General features: G+C 50.4%; 1 protein-coding gene across 5 annotated transcripts in view; it reads right to left on the minus strand.

The window, feature by feature from the left end:
- Nucleotides 1-22,664, minus strand: part of Iqsec1 (IQ motif and Sec7 domain 1) — a 151,018-nt gene that overhangs the window by 87,767 nt on the left and 40,587 nt on the right. The window contains exon 1 of one of the 5 annotated variants that reach the window (XM_029478926.1): nucleotides 16,704-16,875. The exons of 3 other annotated variants lie outside the window; for them this stretch is intronic. In XM_029478926.1, coding sequence (XP_029334786.1) covers nucleotides 16,704-16,771 — 68 coding nt within the window. In that variant the 5' untranslated portion in view covers nucleotides 16,772-16,875. Of the gene's footprint in view, nucleotides 1-10,382; nucleotides 10,435-16,703; nucleotides 16,876-22,664 lie in introns of those variants that run through there. One more of the 5 variants, XM_029478932.1, reaches the window with a different exon arrangement.

Genomic DNA, 22,664 nt, shown 5'->3' on the forward strand with positions numbered 1-22,664 from the left:
CCAGAAATGGAGGTTTTAATTTTATCTCATTTAAATATCAACGTAGGACTATTGACTAATGGCCTCAGCAGTTGCACTGAAGAAACTGAAGAGTGAAGCTGCCTTAGAGGTGAGTGGCTCTTAAGATACTCTACTCATCCTGGTGGGGACCTGGGGTCCCCTCCTCCCAGCAGAAGCCGCAGCACCTGGCACTGACACACCTTGCTGGGCATTCAATGCTGCTGAGTGGAGCAGCACACAGAACAGACATGCTAAGGTTTGAGTNACTGAAGTGTAATCTCACCAGGATAACATTCAGTTTTGTGAGCAAAACTTGCTGAGTCTGTGTGATACTAAGGCTCCAGCAGCACCCTACTGAAAAGTATCCCACAACTGCAAACTATGGCCACAGATCCCCCTCCTAGCATCCGCGTCTCCCCATGGTGGGAGCTGGCCTGTCTGACAACCTGAGGTGGGGCCAAGGTACAGAATGTGGAAGAAGTTCTAGTCCTAATGGACCCCTGGGCTAGGTCTGAGAGCTTGTGGCACATACCCTCTCTGCATGATGCCCTATGAATGTAGATTCAGAAGACAGGGGCTTGCATGCCTTTAGGAGAACACATGGGGGGAAGGGGGGGTCGCCGTGTGAAGAGGCTCATCTGCCACTGAGCGTCCATGTGGAAGTTGACAAGGAAAAAATTCTGAGATGGCCTAGACTTAGTTGCAAGGCCAGAAGATAGGAGAAAGGTTTGAGTAAACAAAATGACTAGCACCCCCAGCAACCACAAACTGCTCCAAACTCCTATGTTGAAACCCTAAGCACTAAGCCCAGGGTATATCTCAATGGCAGAGCACTTACTGGGCATGCCCATGACTCCAGTACCACAAAAAGTACCCCCCGCCCCGAAAAAAACCACACGGTGGGGAGGAGAATCATAGGGTACATCCCACCCTATTTCACCTTCCTTCACTCAGAAGCAAAGGATTCCTTTATGGACTGTCTTCCAGCCCCAAGGCATTCCACTCTCTGCCTGCCTGTTGTTGTTCCCCTCCCCATCCTAATCCTAGCCACCGTGGGTTCCACTTCACACTCCTAAGCAAGACTCTCAGTTTTGGTCCAGTGGATGGTTTCCACCTGCCTCCTTGACCTGTGGCTGATGTTCTGGGAACTCACACCAGGACCTAGCTCTACAAGTCCTTTTATGGCAGAGATTCTTCTTTCCTCTCAAGAGTTGAGGTGCAGTAAGGGATCCAAGAGGCTCTGCTAAAAGATACTATCTCTGGCCATGTTTGTCGGGCTGTCTCTTGCCTTCTAATCTATCTGGCCTCCCTGGGAGACCAGCAGAAACCGGCAGATCCCCTAACCCACAGACCCCACATCACAGACCACTGCTATTTCAAGGCATAGCACCATACAACTTGTTACATAGCAACAGTTAGCACTTGAGAATTCACCACTGACTTCCTGTGGTGCCTACGCCAGGGTACCTGTTTGTAGAGCTGAGACCCTGAAGCATGGGCTCTGCTTTGGACCAAGAGCAGTCTCCACAACCCCAGGGAACTCACAAGTTTTCAAATAAACCATAGACCCACACGGTCAGAGGGAGGGAACTGGGGAAGATGCTGGGGTTGTTCTCTGAGTCTAGCTCCAGCCGACATACAGATGAATTTCTGATGGGCAGTAGCCTCATGGCCAACTTTTCCTGGAGCCTTCCAAGTAAATGACACAGTGTGTGTCCTAATGGGAATCTTTGTCCATTTCAAAGAAATGAAGAAATAGTCCAAGAGGCTGGAGACCCTGCCTACAGTCATTCTTCCACGGATTTGTCTTCCTCTGGTCTTCCCTGAAATGGTAGATACCNTTCNAGTTCACAGCTGTGTGCATGAGAAGAGGCTAGAAGAGGTGAGGGATAGTGTGTCATCATACCCATATTTCTGACTTACTGAGCTTGCAGGGGACACTGACCACTCTGAAGAAGGCTGGGATCTGCTAGCAAAGGGCCATCTTCCAGGCAGACCAGATGGATAGCAGCTCTGGGTCAGGTAGGGACTAGCTCTCAGATGATCTTGCAGATGAGGGAGAGGTAGAGCTACCGGCTGCAGCCAGAAGGAAGGGACGGAAACAAAGAGTTCGGCTTGATATGAAAATACATACTGAAGTCTCTTTTAANTCAGTGTTTGGGACACACACCCTCAACCTCAAANGAAAGGTAAGTTCTGGATTCCAATTCTGATGCTGCTACTTCCCAGAATTCAGAAAAGAATTCTGGCAACACACCTGGTTGTCTCAGTTTCCCCAGCTGCAAAACAAAGTTAAAGCCAGTACTGGCAGTGTGGGCCTAGAGTCCAGCCACTTGAGAACCGAAGAATCACCAAGTCCAAGACTAGACTGGGCTACAGAAAGTGTTTGAGGCCAGTCTGAATAAGTTAGTGAGACCCTGTCTCAAAAAGCAAAAAGAGATAGCTGAGTGTGGTGCTCAGTGGTAGAGCACTAATCTACGATACATGAGGCCCTCTATTTAATCCCCACTGCTGAAAAACCAAAACCAAAACCAAAACCAGACACCAATAAAGAGATGAGATTTGCACCCATGCTTTCAGGATTTGCTGTGAGAAATCAATGAGGCAATTTTTTGCAGCTTGGCCTCAAACCCAAAGTAATTTTCCTCCCTCAACTTCCAAAGCATTTGGTGAGCCATCAACGCCCAGGACTCCAGTGAAGCTGTGGCTGGACTAGTCCTTATACAGATGAGAGCTAGATGCACATCCAACAATCCTTGCTAGCTCTGGCCTGCCCTAGCTATGGACTAGGCTAAGAGAAAAGTATGTCTTGAGCCCAGAAAAAAGGTAGAGGAAAATGGAGACAGGAAGAGAAGAGAAAAGAGCCAGGCCTGGCAGTACAGGGAGGGCAAAAGGAATGACAGGAATGTGAAGTCATATGGCCAGTGGTAGTGCTTACCTACCATGCCTAGGGCCCTGGGTTCTACTTTCAGCACTGTAAAAAATAAAAATAAAAAATAAAAATAAAAAATAAAAATAAAATATGAAAACAAACCCAATTCCAGGTTTTCCACATCCTTTCTAGAGGCCCCTTAACCCTGCCCTGTCCTGCCCCTGCCCTTCACTTCTCCCTAGTGGCCCAGTGGGTGGAGCTCACCCTTATCTCTGCCATGTCTCTGAAATCAGATGAAGCAACAGGATTAAGGCTGAGGCTGAGCTGACCCGCCTCTCCCTGTTCTGGGTCCCACCCCTTAACTCATCCCTTTGGCCTGGAGCTTATCATGCTCTGTTTGTTTTAAGTACTCAGCTTGCCCCACTCCTCCTCAAACACTCTCACAGGACCTCTAACATGATGTTTCTCAACCTTCCTAATGCTGAGACCGTTTCATACAGTTCCTCATGTTGTGGTGACTCCAACCATAAAACTATTTTCATTGCTACTTCATAATTATAATTTTGATACTGTTATGAATCATCATGAAAATATCTGTGTTTTCTGATGATCTTAGGTAACCCCTATAAAAGGATCATTCAACCCTCAAGGGGTCTTGACACATGTTGAGAAACTCTGCTTTACGTGATGACTGAACGAGTCTGATCTCCANTACCTCCCTGGAGTACGGCTCTTCTCTGCCCCCATCACCTTCAGTCTGGGGCTCCAGGGCCAGGCAGGTTACCTCCCTATCATTGTAGCTAGAGTGTGGTCCTCTTCCAGTCTGTGCTGAGGGAACAAGGTGAGCACTATCCAACAGTGGAGTGGCTCCAGATTCTGTACCCAACCAGACATCCCCCAAAAGGATACTGCTGGAAGTTCCCAGTCCCTCTGTCCTTAGAACCCGAATCCCCAGCTGGTCCTTCATCCAGGGGCTTCCTTGATCCTGGACTCAGGTCCCCTGTGACCACCCAAGAAGTCATTCAAAACCACACAGCCACATTTCACTCTGTGGTCCATTTCCTGAGCCCCAGATATTCCAAGAGGAAGGCGTTCCACTACCCTTGCCCCCTCCACCACCACCACCTCTACTCTGGGCCCAATACACAGAGGGCACTTAGGAGATATTCGATAGGTACACTGTTGGCCAGATAACAACTCACTCAGCTGAGCTCATGGAACAGGAAGGTGTTGGTGAGGAAGATGCTAAGGTACCCACCCTGACAGGCAGGCAAATCCATCTGGGCCAGGCATTGGTTAACTTTTCTCACCTATGCCAGGATGGTTATTAAGCCATTTTTTTTCCAGATAAGTTAACCAAGGTCACTCAAGTTGCTCAGAGCAGAAGAGAATCTGGGACCAGCTTTCTAGGACCTACGNTATCTCCCATTCTGAAGTACGGAGGGTGTGACCCTTGGAGTCTACCACCCAAAGAGAGAAATCCCAAGTGCTTAAAGGCCCAGGCNCTGGGCCAGAGTCTTTCCATGAGCCTCCTTTTCTGCTCTGGAAAGAACCACAGTTCAGTTTTGCAAATGCTAACCTTAGATCCAGAGTAGTTCAGTGACTTTGTAGATTGCATAGTGAGGCAGTAGACCACAGAGCAGTAGACATCCTACCAACAGCCTTTCCTGTGTGATGACAGGAGAATGAAGCACACTGAGGTTATTGCCTCAGTTTCCCTTTGTGTACTGGGGTGTGNGTGGGGTNACCACTGACAGGACATGAGGTGATTAGGTAGGCAGGCCTCACCCCTTCCACACAGGGGCTGATAGGGGAAGTGAGTGAGTAGCTGTTTCCCCATCTCCTCAGCCCCACCCTGCCACAGCACCTGCTGGGTTGCACCTCTCTGGAAATAGTCTTCCAACCCTNGGAAACTCCCCCTGAAATGCCCCCAGTGTCATAACCCAGTGTTGCTGCAGCTTCTAAGTTGGAAGCCTCAACCAGGCATCTTTTTCCAAGATTGCCACAATGTATAACAGTCCAAATGTCCACACAGCCTGAAGCTACAGATACTGCTGGTTGGATATAAAATATTCTATATCCTCAAGGAGACAGTGAGTGAAGCTGAAACGCTTGAAATTACAGTAGCAGAATAGGATCCCTGAATTAAGACATCAACATTAACCTAGGAATTAAGTCAGCTTGCGGGGGAAGACTGGAAGTCTTTATTTGGGCTTCACAACAGTACCTATGGGGAGAAAAGACCTGAAAACACAGACAGGCGAGGCAGACACTACAAAGGACTTAACCAGGCTTATAAGCCCACCTCTATCCTCAGAGTACTTTTCCTTTCTTAATCAGCTAGCTCTATGTCTAGTTCTAACCACCAGCCCCTTGTACAAATATTCTTCTGCCCTGGAACACAAGAGCCTGCAATCTGGTGACATATAAACTTAGAGCCATAGTTCTGTATTCCTAAGCATCTTTCCCCAATCACCATGGGCTTTTGGNTTCTCTGACCTCCATATCTAACTCTAAAGGCACAGCTCTCTCCAGCATGCCTCCTCCTGGAGGCCAATGAGATTTCCAACTTGCCTATGCTGTTTTTCCTTAACCTGTAATAAATTGCCCTGAGCTTCCTTTTGAGTCTTAACTTTAAATTCTTTCACTGTAAGATTAAGAGCCCCAAAAGTTACCCCAGTTGCTCCAAGTAACATGAGGACCTATCCTCTCTGGCATAGAACCCTGCCACTTCCCAGCCCAGGGTCTGTCCAGCTAATCTATCCTCTGGCAAGTACCCCCAGGCATCCTGGGACACACTGTGAATTGGGGTCAGTTCAGATAACTCACTGGGATCAGACTGGATCCAGATAAATTGTCATGGAAGAAAGGGGAGCTAGCTAGGCTTTGAGGATCAAAGCTAATTGGGACCTGCGGCCACTTGCTAACTGTAAACTTTCAGTCTCCCCCAAGCCTAGGTTTTCTTACTTATAAAATGGGGACATCAGACTGCACTTTGGAGTAATGGTAAGGAAATGACTATGTGTGCTGTCACCAGGCCTTCTAGGTCTGTAATTGATCCCATAAGATCCCATAAGATTGTCAGTTTTCAAGAANTTGCCTATTTGTCCAGTCTCTAGCCCATGGTACCTGAATACTCTGGTTTTATATTTGGACTAAGGGTCTAATAGGAGTCAGCTTATTCCAAGGCTGTGCAGAAAACCCAGGGCACACATCACAAGGGCCAGACCAAGCACAGGCTGTCATATGAGAAAAAGCCCCAGTCAGGGTGATGAGCTGCAAGCAGTGAAAGGNGGAGGAGACCCCAGCAACTGCACACACAGGTGGAACCCTGAATTCATCTGTACAGGGGCCTCTCAGGAACAGAAGGAGATAAACAGCCAGTGTGGGCTGACTTGTTCTCGAGTCACAATGGAAAGGACACTGGGTACTTGCTTGTTGCATGCTGGACCTCTAGGCCTCACCAGACTTTCATTCTGGCCTTAACCTAGGTCCTCAATGCCCCAGACCCATTTGGCTCCAGAGGGACGTTGTTTTCCATACACCATGGTGGAAGATGACTTGGCTACTCTGTCCAGGAGCCTATCCTGGTTTCCATCAGACCTGACTTCAACACCACTCCTCCTGGAACCTTCCAGAACTTCTTCCCCAGCACCCTAAAGTGTCTTAAACATATAATATACCTTGGCGTCCCAGGAAGAGCTGCAGCTTTAGGGCAAAGGGCACTGATTTCTTTTTACTCTCAGGCTCCTTTGTCTCACTGTGAAGAACATCCGGGAGCTGACATACTGGAAACTCTGCTTTCACTTCACAGTTTGCTAAGCATTAGGCTTGACCACTACACAGGCTAAGCTGGTGCCTAACCTCAGGACACTGGGCCTGAACCAGCTTCCCACAGGGCTGAAGTCCAGGGTTGCAAAATGGTAACATTTAAAGACTCTAGTTCAAATTGAAACCCTGTTTCTTTTTGGGAACTAATAATCCAGGTGTTTACTGCCCTGTTGTCATGGCATTGCCCCTGATATACCCCTGGTTGTTATATAATCCTCACTCTGGGTTTGACCTCATTTCCCAGATGAGGAAACTGAGGATCCCAGAGGTATGGGGAACTGCCCAGGCTTGCTCACCCNCTGTGAGATGGGTCTCCGCCATGGAACACACCCATGTTATTCCCACCAGCTCCTCTTATTCCTGATGGAAGAAGACACTAGGAGTAAATTAATACACCGGATTTAAACACCCTGGTACTCAAAAGCAAGTATCTGTCCTTTGTCACTTCAGTCAGGCAGGGCCTTTCACTTCACCCTTCACCAGGCTTGGCTATCTCCAGGTCCTGATTTCAGACCAACTGTGGCTGCCTTCACTGTGGCTGTTGACAGAGGTTCTGCAGTTGGCCTGCTGGGAAGATATTTCAACACACTCCTGAACACACGCCTGTTCTGAGCATGATGACTTCCCTATATGTCACCTTCATGGGTAACATCCCAGCAGCCACTTGATAGCAGTCAAGGCCACAGAACCTAACCAAAAAATGAGTTCCAACCAAATCCAGCCCTGGATCCAGATACTGCCACCCTATTCTCTACAAAGGGCGGAGGAACCTTCAGTCATAGGTATATGTAAGGTGCAAGGAGGCAATTTACAGAGTGCTAGATAGGACCTTGCATACAGCAGGTACTCACTAAATGCTTATACTCTCCTTATAGCCACATCTGGAGGCCTCTTCTTTCACAAGGATGGGGACAGAATCCACAGCTTTGTACCTGCCAGCTGAGTGCTCTACCACTACATAGCACCTGGGCCCAGGGCTATCTTTCACTCCCATGTGGGTTCAGTAGGCCCAAACCTGCTATGGTGACAATGAAGCAGGGCTCCTGACCTAGCCCAGGCTGCGCAACCCATCCTGAGATCTGACTGGANTTTAAGGAACCTGCTTCCTTGGTTTTTAATGCCCAGGGCAAGCCACTCAATTGCATCAAAATGTAACACAATTGCTATGCCCACCCCAGCCAGGGAACTCCTGGGGAGCCCCTGTGGAGAACTCTGATGTTCTTCCTCTGGCCTGCTAGTTCACCCCTTCATCAGCCCTGACTGCCCCATGTGGCAATTTCCTCTTCCTCCTCTCCCACCTCCCCTCAGGGCAGAACAAACAACCTTATGGAGAAAAATGTATTGCTCACTGTAGCTGGCTGTGTCACGGGGTGATGACACTGAATGGAAGGAGATGGCTAAGGTTTTCTGAACATTTGCCACGTGTCAGGGACGCCTACATGGAGATAGCCTGCCTCGGGGTGAACACAGTAGGCAAACATGGAAAACACCAAATCTACCAGCTGAGCCAGTCACTGGATCCTGTGGCTCCTGAAGCAATCACCCCTTCACCTTTTAGTTTCTTGAACCACTGAAGCCTCTCTCTGTTTAAGCCTGTTTGGTTTGGGCATTTTTCTCACTTGGAAGTAAAAAGGCCCTCATGGCAAGAGGCGTGGTTTGTAACAAGGTCATATAACCAATAAAATAGCAGAGCTGACACCCTGAGTCTAGGCTGTTAACCTGCAGCCTGACCACAGCCCAGCACCCTACTTTNTGTGCCAGCTGGCAGCCACCTCAGTGCCCCACTTGCTGGACTCAGCCTGGACTCACCTTCTGCTTGGCCAGTCCTGCTACCTCTGTCCTGGAACTTCCAGAGTCATACTGGCTGGAATTTGTGGCACAGGTTCGTTTGTAGCAGCCTAGTCCAGGAGGAACCATGAAACAGAGACCAAACAAGAGGACTCCCACCACACATACACTGACTGGTCTCAGCAGCCTCATGACCAGCAGGTGCTTTCTCAAAAGCAATGTGATACCATCAACATAAAACCGATCCTACCATCCCGCCATCCTTCATCCTGTGCTACCAGCCTTCTCAGATCCACCATGCTGCTGTGTTAGTTTAGTTCTGTTTGAGGGCCCTATGCCAGATGAGCAAATTTTGATAGTTCTATAGANAAGACAGTGCCTTAGCATTCAGGAAGTACCCAATAAATGCTAGAAGTGAGATTTAATAAATTTAAATGAATAATGTGCAAGACACTTTGCTTAGAGTCACAGTCACCAAGTTTTGAAAGGCTCCTGGTCCCACTTGCCTAGCTGACAGATGACAGAAGAGTGAGGCAAATGTGAGGTCCTTGTGGGTATTTGGTTGTCCTAGCTCATAGTCAAAGCTTTTCTGACTTGTGCAGGGAAGGTATTTTAGGTTGGACTGATATGGGTCTTAGGTACAGGAGCCTGCATCCAGCTTGGGCCCTGCAGTCCCACAAAGGCTATATGAAAGAGCCCAACTCTCCAGGATCCCTGGGTTCATCAGGAGACTCTGGCTAACTAAGCTCCAAAAGCAGCAAGGATATCCTTACTTTCTCATCCCAGCTTCCTCCATCAGCCTGGGGCTTCAGATGGGAGCCAGCCCTGGTCATATGGAAAAACAGACTCAACAACAGGGAAGTGATGGCACATTCTCTCCTTCCCTGACACTCATACAGAAGCCTGGATAGAAGAAAAGGCCTAGAATCTTTCCAGATTTGCACTCCAGCTCCTGAACATCCACTAGCCAAATGACACCAGACAGATGTCCCCGTATCTCTGAGGCTGGCTTTACACAGAACATTGAAAGCCTCCCTCTCTGGGGCGTTATGAAGCTGGATGGGATCTGGAAANGGAACTTCCCTATGGATGTAGGGATGAGTCCAGCCCCACCCCCTCACCAAAAAGTATTTTCCAGAGCACAGCACTGCTCAGGGACTTTTCCTTCAAGACTCTCTCAGCCCCAGGGTCTGAGAGCCTCGGGTTCTATCCTGGACTGACTCAGAAAGAAATAAAGAAGTGAAACGAGCTGAACTGTCATTGGTCAGGTGGCTCCTGATGGGGGTGGGGGTGGGGATGAGGGTAGAGTATGTGGTACCTGGAGGAAATACTCAGGGGTGTGGGTTGGTACTGTCCAAGGCAGGATCTTCACAGCACCAATTTCCCTAATAGGCAGGAACCCTAGACTGGGTCTGGCAAGGACTCCTGCCCCCAAGTTTTCAAACTTTATGCTCTGAGAAGTCAAGGGAGGGTAGCAGTAGGGACATAAAGTGTNTCAGGCCACAAACCAGGAACCCTGAGCCCCTAAGGGACTCAGTTTACTTGGCTGTGGAGTAGGTGTGGCCAAGGTCCCTTTCTCAGTAGCTGTGAAGTACCTGTACATGCCTGTAGTTGGGCAGGCCAACAGGCCTTGTACAGCTCCAGGCCCATGCTAGCCTATGTCCCTGAAGAATTTTCCCTGTCGTTAATGTTGCCCTCAGGCAGTTGTGAGGAAGGACCTGGGTTCCAGGGCCTGGCTCAGACTATGTCTCTTAGGCAGAGAAAAGCACTTACTCAGAACATCTTCTAGAAACAGGGCAAACCTTCATAAGAGATCCCAATTGCTGACTCCATAGACTGCTGAGAGTCACCAGCCCCTCACAGGCTCTAGGATAAAACAAGTGGTACTCACGGTGTCACAGGGATAGACTGAAGATCTCCCTGGAGCCAGTGCCTGACCTGCCTCCTTGGGCCCTGGGGACGAAGGACCTCAGGCCCTCCCTACCAGGGGACCGCCCCACCACAGTCTTGACGTCTAACTTCCTCCCCGATCAGCCAGCATCCAGGAAGCTCCGCCCCGGGTAAGGGGGCCAGCATCCTGAGGCCTGCACCCATCCTGTACAAGATACTGCCCAGAGGGTTCCTTCAAGGCCTGGCCAGTTCAAACAGCCACACTGGACAGACAATAAATAATGCAGCTGCTCTCTGGACAGCCTCCTGTGACCTATCTCGTTTCGAGCCACTCGAGTTTCGGCCAGCCTGCTTTGTTCAGAATGCCAAGCCCCGGCTGGGTTTCTGGCCACGTGGGTACTATGGTCCCACTGAGGGCCAGTCTGAGCCTGCCTAACAAAGGCTAAGTAAGGTGGCTATCCTGAAGAGAATGCCCTACTTACTTTGAAACCAGTTTGGGACTAATTGGGATTCAGGAGTGTCATTTTGTCAGAGTAGGGTGACCATCTTCATCATCTGGGATCAGGAGGGTTTTCTGAGGCCTCCATAAATTAGAGACCCTGCCCCACACAAGGCCATACTGGAGAGCCCTCTCTATTGTCCTAGATGGCTGTGCCCATCTCCTTAAGGCTACATCCAAGCCCTGTATCCAGGGAGTTTTCACCTTACACCCCAACCCCCATATTGGTGCTCTTGGGGGCGGGGAGGCACGGTGCAAATGTCCCAGTCTGAATTCTCACTGTTGCTATCTGTAGCCTGTACTGTCTCCCTTGAGGACAGTGTCTCCTATCTAGACAATGGCCATCATTATTACCATGTCTCTCCCGCCCTGCAGTGGGCTCACTTCTTCATGAAAGTGGTGTGTCTGTCTAGAAAACTCATGTACAGTCTCTCTACCTCAAAACTATGCATGTCCTCCTCAGGGGCTGGCCCCACTCACTTCCTTCCTCACTCCTGCTTGACTGCTTGGCTTCCAAGTACATCTGTAAACACACAGGTGGCTCCTGCCTCCAGGTCATTGTACTCAGTGTGCCCTCTGCCCAGAGGGTCTTCTCCAGCTCACTCTCTTGGTCAACCTCCATTCAAGGCTACCTGCTNCTCAGGCCACTTTCTNTTTTCTCCCTTTCATGTTGTAGAAGCCATTTCATTCAGGGGTACCTCATGCACTTCACCCAGTTAAAGTGAGTTCGTAGATGCAGTATCTCCAAGCCTGTCACCACATCCTTGTTCAGATGACNTGGCTTCCAAAACAAGCCTGTACCTGTTTCTCCGTGCATCTCCATGACTAGGGCAGCCCCCACTCTGNTTTCTGTCTCTGTAGAGATGTCTGTTCTAGAAACTTCTATGAATGGAGTCAGCACATAGCTTTCGTGATGGCTTTCTTTCACTTGTCACATCTTCCAGGGTCAGCCAGGCTGTATCGAGGGTTGAGATTTTACTCCCTTTATGGCTAATGGCATTTCACAGTGTGTGCTGGACACATCTTGGGTCCATTTATCCTGAAAGAAATCCTAAAGAGGATTTTCTGGNTGGCTCCCTTGTCACTGTCACCCCTCCACTTTTGCTTTCTTGGTTGTGACCCCCATCTGATGACATCATCACCTGTGTTTTCTTGCCTCTTCTATTTCTCTGCTCCTTGGGGCCTGGATATTCCACCTTGCTCACTGCTGCTGCAGTTAAGCCCCTGACATATACTGAGCTGGCACATGGTAAATACTCAGCAAATGCTCTGCATCCTGATAGAAAGAAGGCGTGTCCCCATGTGCAGGGGCTACTACTGGCCTCTCCCACCTGTGAGCGCTTAGAATAAGTGCTGCCTATATGGCTCATCAAGAAGGGTCTTAGGCAAAGGGAAAAGGTGGGCCTCAGGCCCCAGTGGCTCCTCTGCAGAGTGAACAGTGGCCTTCTTAGAGCAATGTTGCCTGCTGNCTCGAAGAATCTCTCCTGAGGTTCTGGTCTGACACCTTGGTGGCCCAGAGGGGATTGTACCTGTGTACTGAGATTCAGCAGGGCCTTGCTTGGAGCATATCCCTACCATCCAGGGAGTTCCAGCATGGGCTATGCAGTAAATATATGTCTCAAAACTAAAGATACACGAGAGGGGTAGATAGTGGTGCACTGCAGCAAGGGTACCTGCAGGGATAAACCCAAGTGGGAATAAAGAATACCATGGGTTCAGTACTGAGGGAGGAAAGGAGGAAATGGCTCCACTCTGCCTCCAGTCTCCTCTCGTGCCCCACACTCAGCTCCAAATCCTACTCAAGGGCACAGGACTGCCTAAGCTATGTCCAGGAAGGGAGGAGTCAGGTGAATTCTGGCCACTGTGACCCCATCAGGATGCTGCAGTAGGTAGGTTGGGGGCCCAGAGTACAGAGCCAACCACCCAGCAAGGAGAAGGAGCACAAGAGCAAGGCAGGAGGAAGCTGCAAGTGGGAAAGAGGTTCCCCTTGTGAGGCAGGCACAACACAGGATGGGAAGATAACAGGCTCAGGTCCTCCTGTGCGGGGGCACCAGATGGCTGAGTGTCCCAGCAAGCTCCTGGGACACTTTCAGGGCCTAGATGCCATCTGCTCCCAGCCCTCCTGCCCAGAGACAGCTGCAGCAGGAGGGGAGAAGAGCCTACAAGGCCTGGACAGGTCTACCCCTCTGATGCATCCTAGTCAGCACTGTGTGTCCAGGGGCAGCCTGGCCAGTGAAATGCCACTGCCTCTTGAGCTTTCAAGGACAAATCCATTCTTGCGCAACTATACCAATATGTGACAGTCATTCTTGAGCCTGATAGAGACAGGCTGAGAATTCAGTCTGATTGGAGAGAGGGTGAGGAGAAGATCTTTGGGGAATAAGCTGACAGTTCTACTTGGCTTTCTGTTGTTGTGATAAAACATTCTGAACAAAAGCAACTGGGAGAGGGGGGTGTGGTTATTTCAGTTACAGTCCATCAATAAGGTAAGTCCAGGCAGGAACTGAANCAGGAGCCTGGAGGCAAGAACTAAAGCAGAGGCCGTGGAGGAACACTGCTTACTAGTCTGTTCTCACCAGTTTGCTCAGCTACTTTCCTTACACAGCTNAGGCCCACCTTCCTGTGGCATCTACCACAGTGGGCTGGGCCCTCCTTATATCAATGAGCAATAAAGAAAATGCCCCACGGACATAGGCACAGGCCAACTTGATCTGGGTAGTTCTTCAACTGAGGTTTCCTCTTCCCAGGTGACTCTAGTATTATATCAAGTTGACAACTAGAGCTAACTATAACACTGAAGTTATGGACTGGTGGGAGGCATACCAAGGATATGGCCTATGGGGGGGCAGGCTGGGGATAAACCCTATGAGGTATAGGGTAAGGGCGACCCACAGAGAAAGGGAGCAGGGATGAGCACTTGCTGAAGGCCACTTAGAGTACTAGTCACCAGAGGAAGCCAACTAGGGGACAGAGTTGTCAAAACAAAAGCAAAAACAATAGCTGACAAGTGACAGCTACGGGTACCTCTTCACCTGGGCCCTGCTTGCAGGGATCCTGCCACTGCTTTCAAATGTCTCCAACGTGATTTTCACAAGGCTAAGCCAAGTTTCTAACTCAAGTGGGCCCCTCCTGAGTCTGTGTTCCCTTATTTCTCTCTGACAACTGCCCCAGCCCTCACTGAGACTTGAGCAAAGTGGGGGAGAGGAAGCGAGTCACACCTATATGCTCCACTGGCACCATCCACCAGAGCCCACTGCTAATCTTGCCCTGGAGCTTGGCTTGGTTTGCCTCTCTCCCCGAGTCTGGAAACAGCCTAGCAAAGTCCAGCAACAACCAAAGACAGATCTTCTAAGTGCCCAGGCACTAAACCCAGATGGTCCTGTACCCTGCTGTCCTGCCTAGGAGCCAACAGGAGCCAGTGTGGCCCTCACAGAGAACTTGTCTTGGAGCTTTGGATCCCCTTGGCAGCTAGCCAGGGCCGGCAGCAGCAATAGCTCTATGTACACCTCATGCTTTTCCAGATGTGAGTGGGATCCAGCCAGGGGTGACAGGCTCAGGCGGAGGGGAATCTGAAGACGCAAGTGGAAAAGTATGTGCTGTCCATCACAACCCTCCAATTTGTCCCCCAGCAGCTGCCAGCTCTGCCGCACCACAGACCTGCGGATTTGGGTCTCCCCTGGCAGCCTGGGGTTGGGATTGCCCCAAAGCCTGCTTGGGCTGGCTCACTTCAATGTGGCTCTGAGGAGTGGCCTCAACTTTCTGGGGATGGGAGGCAGGGATCTGGAAAGAATACACTAATCCTGAACAAGTCCACCCCCACTCATCCTGGCCCATCCTCCTCAGCTAAGCACAGGATGCATGGTACCTATGGGGGACTGAGCCTAGGACGAGGCAAACCCAGTGCAGATCACTGTGCTCATACCCAGCCCAAGCTGCTGTTGCATCACCAATGGGGAGGTGACATCAGTGCCAACTACCAGTGGCCACAAGCATTCCCTACCTTCCCACAGGGAGTTCTACAATGTTCCCATCCTGTGGATGAAGAGACTGAGGTACCAGAAAGTGCAAGACCCAAAGTCCTCCTCATGCTGGCCCACTACAGTGAGCCAACCCCTAGAAACTCCAGGAGAGAATGAGGCAGGAAAACCTATTGCAGTTGGTGTGACCAGAACATGGGGCACTTGATGGGTCCTTGCCTGGCCTGGCCTCTGAGCTACCCACCCAAGGAGGTCCATTATGGACCAAAGCAGGGGAACGTGGCCAGTGACTCACTCCAGGGCTGGACTCTGCCTCTCCGTTCCCACAACCAGTTGGCATCCTTGTCCAAGCAAAATGCCTCTCAGTGTTGGCCTGGAAACTATAAATCTGTCTGGGACCAAGGCCCACCATTCAGGACTCTAGACAGTCTTGCCTTGTAGTGGAGCAACTGTGGCTACTGTACATGCGCTTCTTGTTAAAGTGGGAGGGAACCGTGCAGCTGCATTTCCCCTTTCCCCTGGGCTTCTAGGGAGCTCAGCAGGCTTCATCTCAGCAGAAGACCCCTGNGGGGACTTGAATACCTATTTTATTCAACGTAACTGTCACCATCATCAACATGGCATCTTCTTCTGAATTATGCTCTTTTTCACTACTAGTATTTCCTATGTGGTAGCACAAGTATTTTGTGGAGGAAAGAAGGTGGGGGTGGGGAGGTGGAAAAAAGGGAAAAGAGGAAATAGAAGAAGGAAGGGAGAAGGAACAAGCAGAGAAAAAAAAAAAAAAGAAAGAAAGCGGGAGAAGGATAAAGAGGAGGATTGTGTGCAGTGGATATACCAGACAGTGAACCTGGAAAGAGAAAGGACCCTTTCCTCCTTTTTCTTTATAAAACATTCTCTTGAAGTAAAATGCACACTAGTATTCAAAACTCTAAGGCACATCTCCCCTGGTGGCACTTTTTAGGTCCCCCTGCATGCAAAAGTAGACACTATGGTCCCATCCTCAGAGGAGAAGGCCCAGTCTTGCCTAAGATCCTGTGACTTCCAGTCTTCTGCTCTAGGCAGGTCTTATCAGATGTGATAGAAAGTGGAGTCAAGCCCAGGTGTCCCTCTCCCTGCCCAGGAGAACCCCGTCCCTAGGTGGTTTCTCTCCAGAGGTTCTTAAAGCTCTGTTCTACCTTTCTCCCCACTTTCTAAGCAGGGGCACCTTCCAGGCACCTCCCTCTGAGGTGATGAATGTAACTGTGGCTGCAGGTAATTACACTCAACACTGGCTGGTGGCTGCTAGCACCTTTAATGCTTATACCAATCCTGAAAGCCTCTTCGGACCAGGACGATTCACCCGGCTCAGGGAGGGGTGGGGGTGGGGGGGGGGGTGGGGGGNGGGTTGCCAAGTCAGTGTGCACACAGGTGTAAGAATGCTTAAGCCTGCCCTCAGCAGGCAGCCTGAGACCCAATTCTGGACTTTGCTCCCTGCCATGGAAGGCAGAGAAACTGTCACTCACTGGACATTGAAGGAGGGAGTACCAGCCCTGTTCACCCAGGCATTACAGGCTCAGAGTGAGCATCCCAGTTGCACTTCAAAGACAGTGGCTGTTACATAACAAGTACCTCCTGTTCACTGTACCTCCAGTGGCCTTCCTCAGAGGGCAGTGGCCAGCACATGCCCTGGATTGTTAGACCACTCTTTCCTGCTTCCCTCCCTGCCACTGGCTCCATACTTCTCTGGAGGGTGCCAGGTTCAGCCTTTCTGTCTTCCATCTCTGTTCCCTCCCGAACCTCCAGACCATGCAGGTCCTTCACCTGGACCACTTAGGACAAAGCTGCCTCCACACCCTGTCCCTGGTACCTGAGGGTTCTCACGGAGATGCAGTACTTCCACATGAGGCCCCATACAGCACCACCATCACCCTTCATGCCTGGATCAGTGAGGTGCAGTGGCTGAGGGGGGCCTTGCCACGGCCCTGGACCCTGGGCCTCCTCCCAGCCAGGGGATGGCTCTTGTCTTGAGCTCTCAGGTCACTTCCTTCTTCATGAGGACGAAAAAAAAAAAAAAAAAAAAAAAAACAGGTCCAAAGACAAGGAGAGGGGAGACCTTGACTCTCCCAGGCCACAGCAGGTTCCTGGCGGAGCTACGCCGGGCTGGCCTCTGTTGCTTCTGGAGGACCGACTGTTGCTCCAGACCCTGGCGGCCGAGCGTCCCTCACACTCCAGACCCCGTGGCTTCAGCACAACCTTGAGCCTGCCGCCTGCCAAGAGACAGGGGGTGGCAGAGGGCCAGGGGAGCAGTGAGTCACTGGGGCGGGACAGAGGGGGGCGTCCACTGCGAGGGGAAAAGTGGGAGCCCAGGGGCCGCCCTGTGCATCCAGAGGCCAGGGTGGGACTGGAGAGGCAGTACTGAAGGAGGGAGGCTGTGGAGGCAAGGGCGGGCCCACATCCTCCACCAGTCCCCAGAGGCCTAAACCCAACACCGCCCCGTGGCTACAGCCCTGCCCACAGGACTGAGAAGGGTCTGCTCTGCTGCTGGCTCCAGAAGAAGCCTAGATAGAAAGGAAACGAACGCCAAACTGGGACTGTGCCTTAGGATAGCAGTCTGCTCCCAAGGACTCCACTGGACCCTGAGAGTTTCCCAGCTCCAGCCAGGCTATGCTGTGTTACACGTCACTAGCTGTGTTCTCTCCTCTCTGGCCTGTGTTCTTCTAACATACAAGAGCTCTAGGAGCCTGGTGAACTCCCAAAGGGTATGAGCAAAGCCATCTCCTTTTCTTCATAAAGTGGATTTCAATAGCTTTGCTAACCATGTACAGAAACCAAGGCACAGGCCTGTTAAGGGGACTGATCCTGAGTGCCTGGCACTAGATTCTGAATGCCAACTGACCTTCTACAGAGCCACGGATGCGGCTAGACCCCTCTGGGGAGTGAACCATGGTAGGGCTGTGCCCCTGGGGTCTTTTCATACTGGAGCCCNGCTGGAGCCCCACCCACCTGACAGCTGCTCAGGGCCTGGCCTAGGGCTGGCAGCTGGGGCTTCCCAGTCAGGGTCCCCTGGGGACAGTGACTCACAGGCTACAGCCCACTGGAGGGCTTTTTTCCACCCACAGCCCCCAGGAAGACCCTAAAGGGCAGGAGGCCCAGGGCCTGTAAATAACTGTTCTGTCCAGTGGGTACCAGAGCACCAAGTCACTGGAGGCTCAGGGGCAGACAGTGCTCTGCCTCTCTCCCTGTCCCTTGGCTCTCACTTTGTCCTACACATATCACAATCCTGCCTTGATTCCAGCCTGATTCCCATAGCAGAGCTCCAGCGGATGCAGACTGTCCATTCCCCAAACTGAGACCAAACGTTTGATCTGAAAACAAGATGGCTCTCAACAAAGGCCTCCCTGGAGGTTCTGAAAGCCAAAACAAAACAAAACAAAACAAAAACCCTCTTCTTTCCACCACAGGAAGCTTCACAAACCATTCTTACAGCCCCTGTGTGACAACAGGGCTCCCAAAAAGCTCTGGCCAGCCTCTGCTGAGCACCAGTAAAGGGAAACTCACTGCCCTTTAAGACTGCCCACCCTATAATGAGGTTCTTCTCAGCCACACTCTCAACAGCACACAAAGCTTGTTGGGAATGCTCTACTACAGCTGAGTTTTCTCAGGGCCTTGTGGGATAGGGACTTTTGTTTTTGCTTTCTCTGTCTTCCANCTGGGCACCTGTCTCTGTAGTGCACCACCTGTGAGCTCTTGGGTTAATATAACCAACATATCTCCTCCCTCACCTCCCACCCCTCCCCTTTCTCCTCCCCCCTCCATTTATCACCAATCAATGTGCTCTTCATCTGTTGATTTTCCCTTCTATCCATTTCTTCATGTACTTCTCCCCTCTCTTCTTTCTTTCTTTCTTTCTTTCTTTCTTTCTTTCTTTCTTTCTTTCTTTCTTTCTTCCTTTCTTTCTTCTCCTTTCTTCTTTCTTTCTTTCCCTTCTTTCTACCATCCATTCATCTATCCATCATCCTCTCATCCTCCATCTACTCATCCATCATCCCTCTCCATGCAGTATCCATCTACNCACCCATCATTCTCCCAACCTCCATCCACCAATCATCCTCTTATTCACCCATTATCCACCTATCAATCACCCACTCACCTATCCATCAGATCATCCTCTATGCATCCATCTACCTACTCTCTATCTGTCCATCAATGTATCCATCCTCCATCAATCCACCCACCTATCCTCCATCCATCACCCTCCCATCCATATACCCATCCTCCACTTACCTAGCATCCATTCATCTATCACCCTCTCACCCACCCCTTGATCTAGTACCTCCCTCTCTCCTTTGTCCCAGGCCAGCCTCTGGTCCTCACACTGACCAGGAACAAAGGATGTCAAGTGCCACAGCAGCTTTCTCTTCCTTGCTGAGCCTCCTCCCAGCCTCCCTATCAGTACTCTGTGTCTCATACGGTCCCCAGGTTGGTATCCACAGCTAGGAAGAGTTGTGTCTCCGACAAATTTGAGGCCCTGTGATGCCCGGATTACATGCCAGGCTTGACTTCCCTGTGTCTACTAGCTTCTTAGCTCAGGCACAGATGCTCTGGTCCTGGGTTTACTTAACACCATGGATACTAGTCACTAGCTGGGGGTACAGCTCTTAGTTACCTGTACCTTATATACCTGCTCTGCAGCAGATGCCAGCCAGAGCAGCTATCTGCAGGACAGTGCAGGAAGCAATTTGTGCCCAGGAGCTAGTCAGACAGAGGATATTGTCAGGTACCAGAGGCTAGAACCCTGTGGAGGGCTGACATCAATACCCTTAGAGGGTTGGGTCCCACTGCATTCTTTTTTTATATTTTGTTCTCCTCTTACCATGANTTCCATATCTGCACACTTCATAGCCAGTAATCTAGGCCTAGAATGGGCATGGCTTCCCAAGGCCACTACCTCCCCAGTTTCTCTGAAGGCTGCTTGTGTGTGTGTGTGTGGGGGGGACGGGACTTGGGGGATGCAGGACACTATTTAAGGAGCTAAAAGTACCTGGAGGCAGTTTGGCTGAGACTGTAGACAGAGAGGAACTTAGTAGGTTAACCAGAAGGGGCAAACTCAAAAGTACATTTTATACCTCTGTGGAGGGGCTATCTTTCTTCCTTCCTATTTGTTGGGAATGGTCCTGGCACATGCTTTGCCATTGAACTCTACCCACAAACCTATGGACATCACTCTTGTCCAGTCTGGGTCAGAAGTTCCTTTTGCATCCACAAACATCTATCTCTCTGTGCTAGGGAACTATGCAGTAAAGCAGCTGTCACAGGGAGCACACCGTAGCATGATCTGGGGCATGCTGGGCTCCCTGACCATCTCCATAATTGCCTTCCTTGTGTTCTTCAGCCTGGACAGTTGGTAACAGTTTCTCTCTCTCTCTCTCTCTCTCTCTCTCTCTCTCTCTCTCTCTCTCTCTACACACACACACACACACACACACACACACACACACACACTACAGAGAAAGGGACTCAGGGATTGTGTGCACTCTACTAGGCTGTACCCTAGCCCAGGCATGTTAGGGAGGAAACTAAGGGGCACACACTAAGATATCTTGACCACAGATGCCACCCCTGCCCTGCAGAAGCTTGTCCCTGGGAACGGGACAGACTCTTTACTCATCTTCGACTTCCTTGTCCATATCTGAGGTACTCTACCTCTCTGCACCTCAGTTTGCCCCCACTGACGAGTGGGAGCAGGAATCCTACCATCCTGGCCACAGGACCACAGAGGGCAATATAGAACTGAGTGACCTTTGGGATGTGAGGTAACCTCTCACTGTTATGGTCCAGGGCAATGTGGGCTGGAATGGAGTGTGCTCCATGAGAATCAGATTTTACAGGTGATTAAAGATTGAGAGTGGGTGGTACTCTNGAAGGAGTGCTCCCGCCATTCTCCAAAGAGGCATAGGGAGTCACAGCACAGTGCGAGGCAGGGAAGGAGGGCAGGTCTGCATGGAAACTCTGTGGAGAGCTGTCCTCACCCTCAACTCTGACTCACATGGCCTGTGGACTCACCACCACCCAGGCACAGAAAACGTTCCATTTGTTCCCTGAGGGATGGTCACCACTAGGAACTGAGCCTAAGGGCAGGTTTTGGCTCAGGGATCATACACATTGGTAGGAAGAAACTAAGCCAAGAAGATGACGGGTAAGCATCGTGCTTAGAGGTGAGTTTTAAGTGTAGACAATAAACTTCATTTCAATTCACAGGTCTAGTGAGCCCATAGTGAGATAAACATCTAAGCTGGTCACCTGAATTCTCTGCAATTTCTTGTCTTTTAAGACCTGGGTACCATCCCCATGCCACCCCACTAGGAAGCCTGATAGTTCCAGCTCTATAAAATGCCTAGAGGCCCTTCTGTGCCACTGTACATCTGAAAACACTGGGCTGAGATTGCTGGGGGAAAAGAGGGGGTTCTGCTCCAGGTCTTCTTGCCCCAGCACAGCAGGTAGCCCAGAGCAGTGGCTAATGAGTAAGGAACAGATGAATTAATGAATGAGCAGTTCTCTCACTTGATCCCTCTGCCTTTCATTTTGCCAGTGAGGACACTGAAATCCAGAGAGGGGACATGGATCCAGGGTGGGGTCTGGAGCCAGGGCCTATGCACCATCTGGGTAGGCTATTTTCCAGCTGTTCCCAGGGGCCAGACAGGCAGGAAGTTTGAGGACAATTATATGGTCAGATGGAGTTTTGTTACTGGGAGGAGGGGGGACGGCACAGACAGCCATGAGCATCTGACGGAGCTGATCCTGGGCCCTGGTCACTTAGTAACTTGGTAACAGAACCTCTACCTGGTGTCAGGACAGAACCAGAGACCAGGACCAACTGGACACACCAGCAGCTGGAACCTGGTAGGCAGGGTCTCCCATGAGCCACCAGAGGAAACAAGAGCTTTATCTCCTCTGGTTCTCTCCATCTTCTGTAAAGGGAAATAAGGCATCCTAAGCAACACAAGCCCTAGCCCAACTTTTCTCTGCTAGGTGCGGAAGAAGAGAGGTTCAGAGAGTTGCTCTGACTTGCCCACGGTCATATAGCAAGGACACTGCAGATGTAGTTGCTGGCAGAGTCCTGGGTCTGAGACCTTGATCCTGCCATGCTGCTGAGCTATACAGCCACGAGATCCTCAGAGCCTCTTCTCCCAACTAGATCTTCACCCACAAAACAAGGAGAAAGATGAATCCAGGGACCTTGTGGGAACCAAGGCAATAAAAGAAACTGAGGCATGAGCATCCTTCTTAGGTGAATTAGGGAATTCAGACTCTAAAGCCTGCCCCTNCAGCTCTTTGAAACTCCAAGGAATTGAATCCTGGCCATGACAGTGGTAACAGTGAAGCCTCTCTCCCTGTGAGAACTCTCTTCTTGCTCACTGTAGCCAGTGTTCTGTGCCATAAGCTCCTGTGTCACAGTCCATGCTAGAAGTGGCTCTACTACTTTGCTATTGAGCACAGAGAATATGGTGTAAAGAGGTCTGGACACATGCACAGGTTATTCAAATAGTACATCTAAGAATTGAGCCAAAAAATTTGGCTCTAAAATAGCCACTATGCAAAATGGCTTTCTAGTCACCATAGAAGTCTTTCTCAGTGTCTGCCCTAACCTGTCTTGTTCCCAGCACTCCATAGCCCACACACAGGTAAGAGAGAAAAACCACTCCTCTGGTCCTGATCTGAGCTGAGAGATCTAAATTCTTTGGTCCCTAGATTGACTCCATGGGACATACAAGTCAAGGGACCCAAACAGAAACCAACTTTAGGATTGTGTGTGTGTGTGTGTGTGTGT

Source organism: Mus caroli, chromosome 6 (genome assembly GCF_900094665.2).
Source record: "Mus caroli chromosome 6, CAROLI_EIJ_v1.1, whole genome shotgun sequence".
Lineage (NCBI taxonomy): Eukaryota > Metazoa > Chordata > Mammalia > Rodentia > Muridae > Mus > Mus caroli.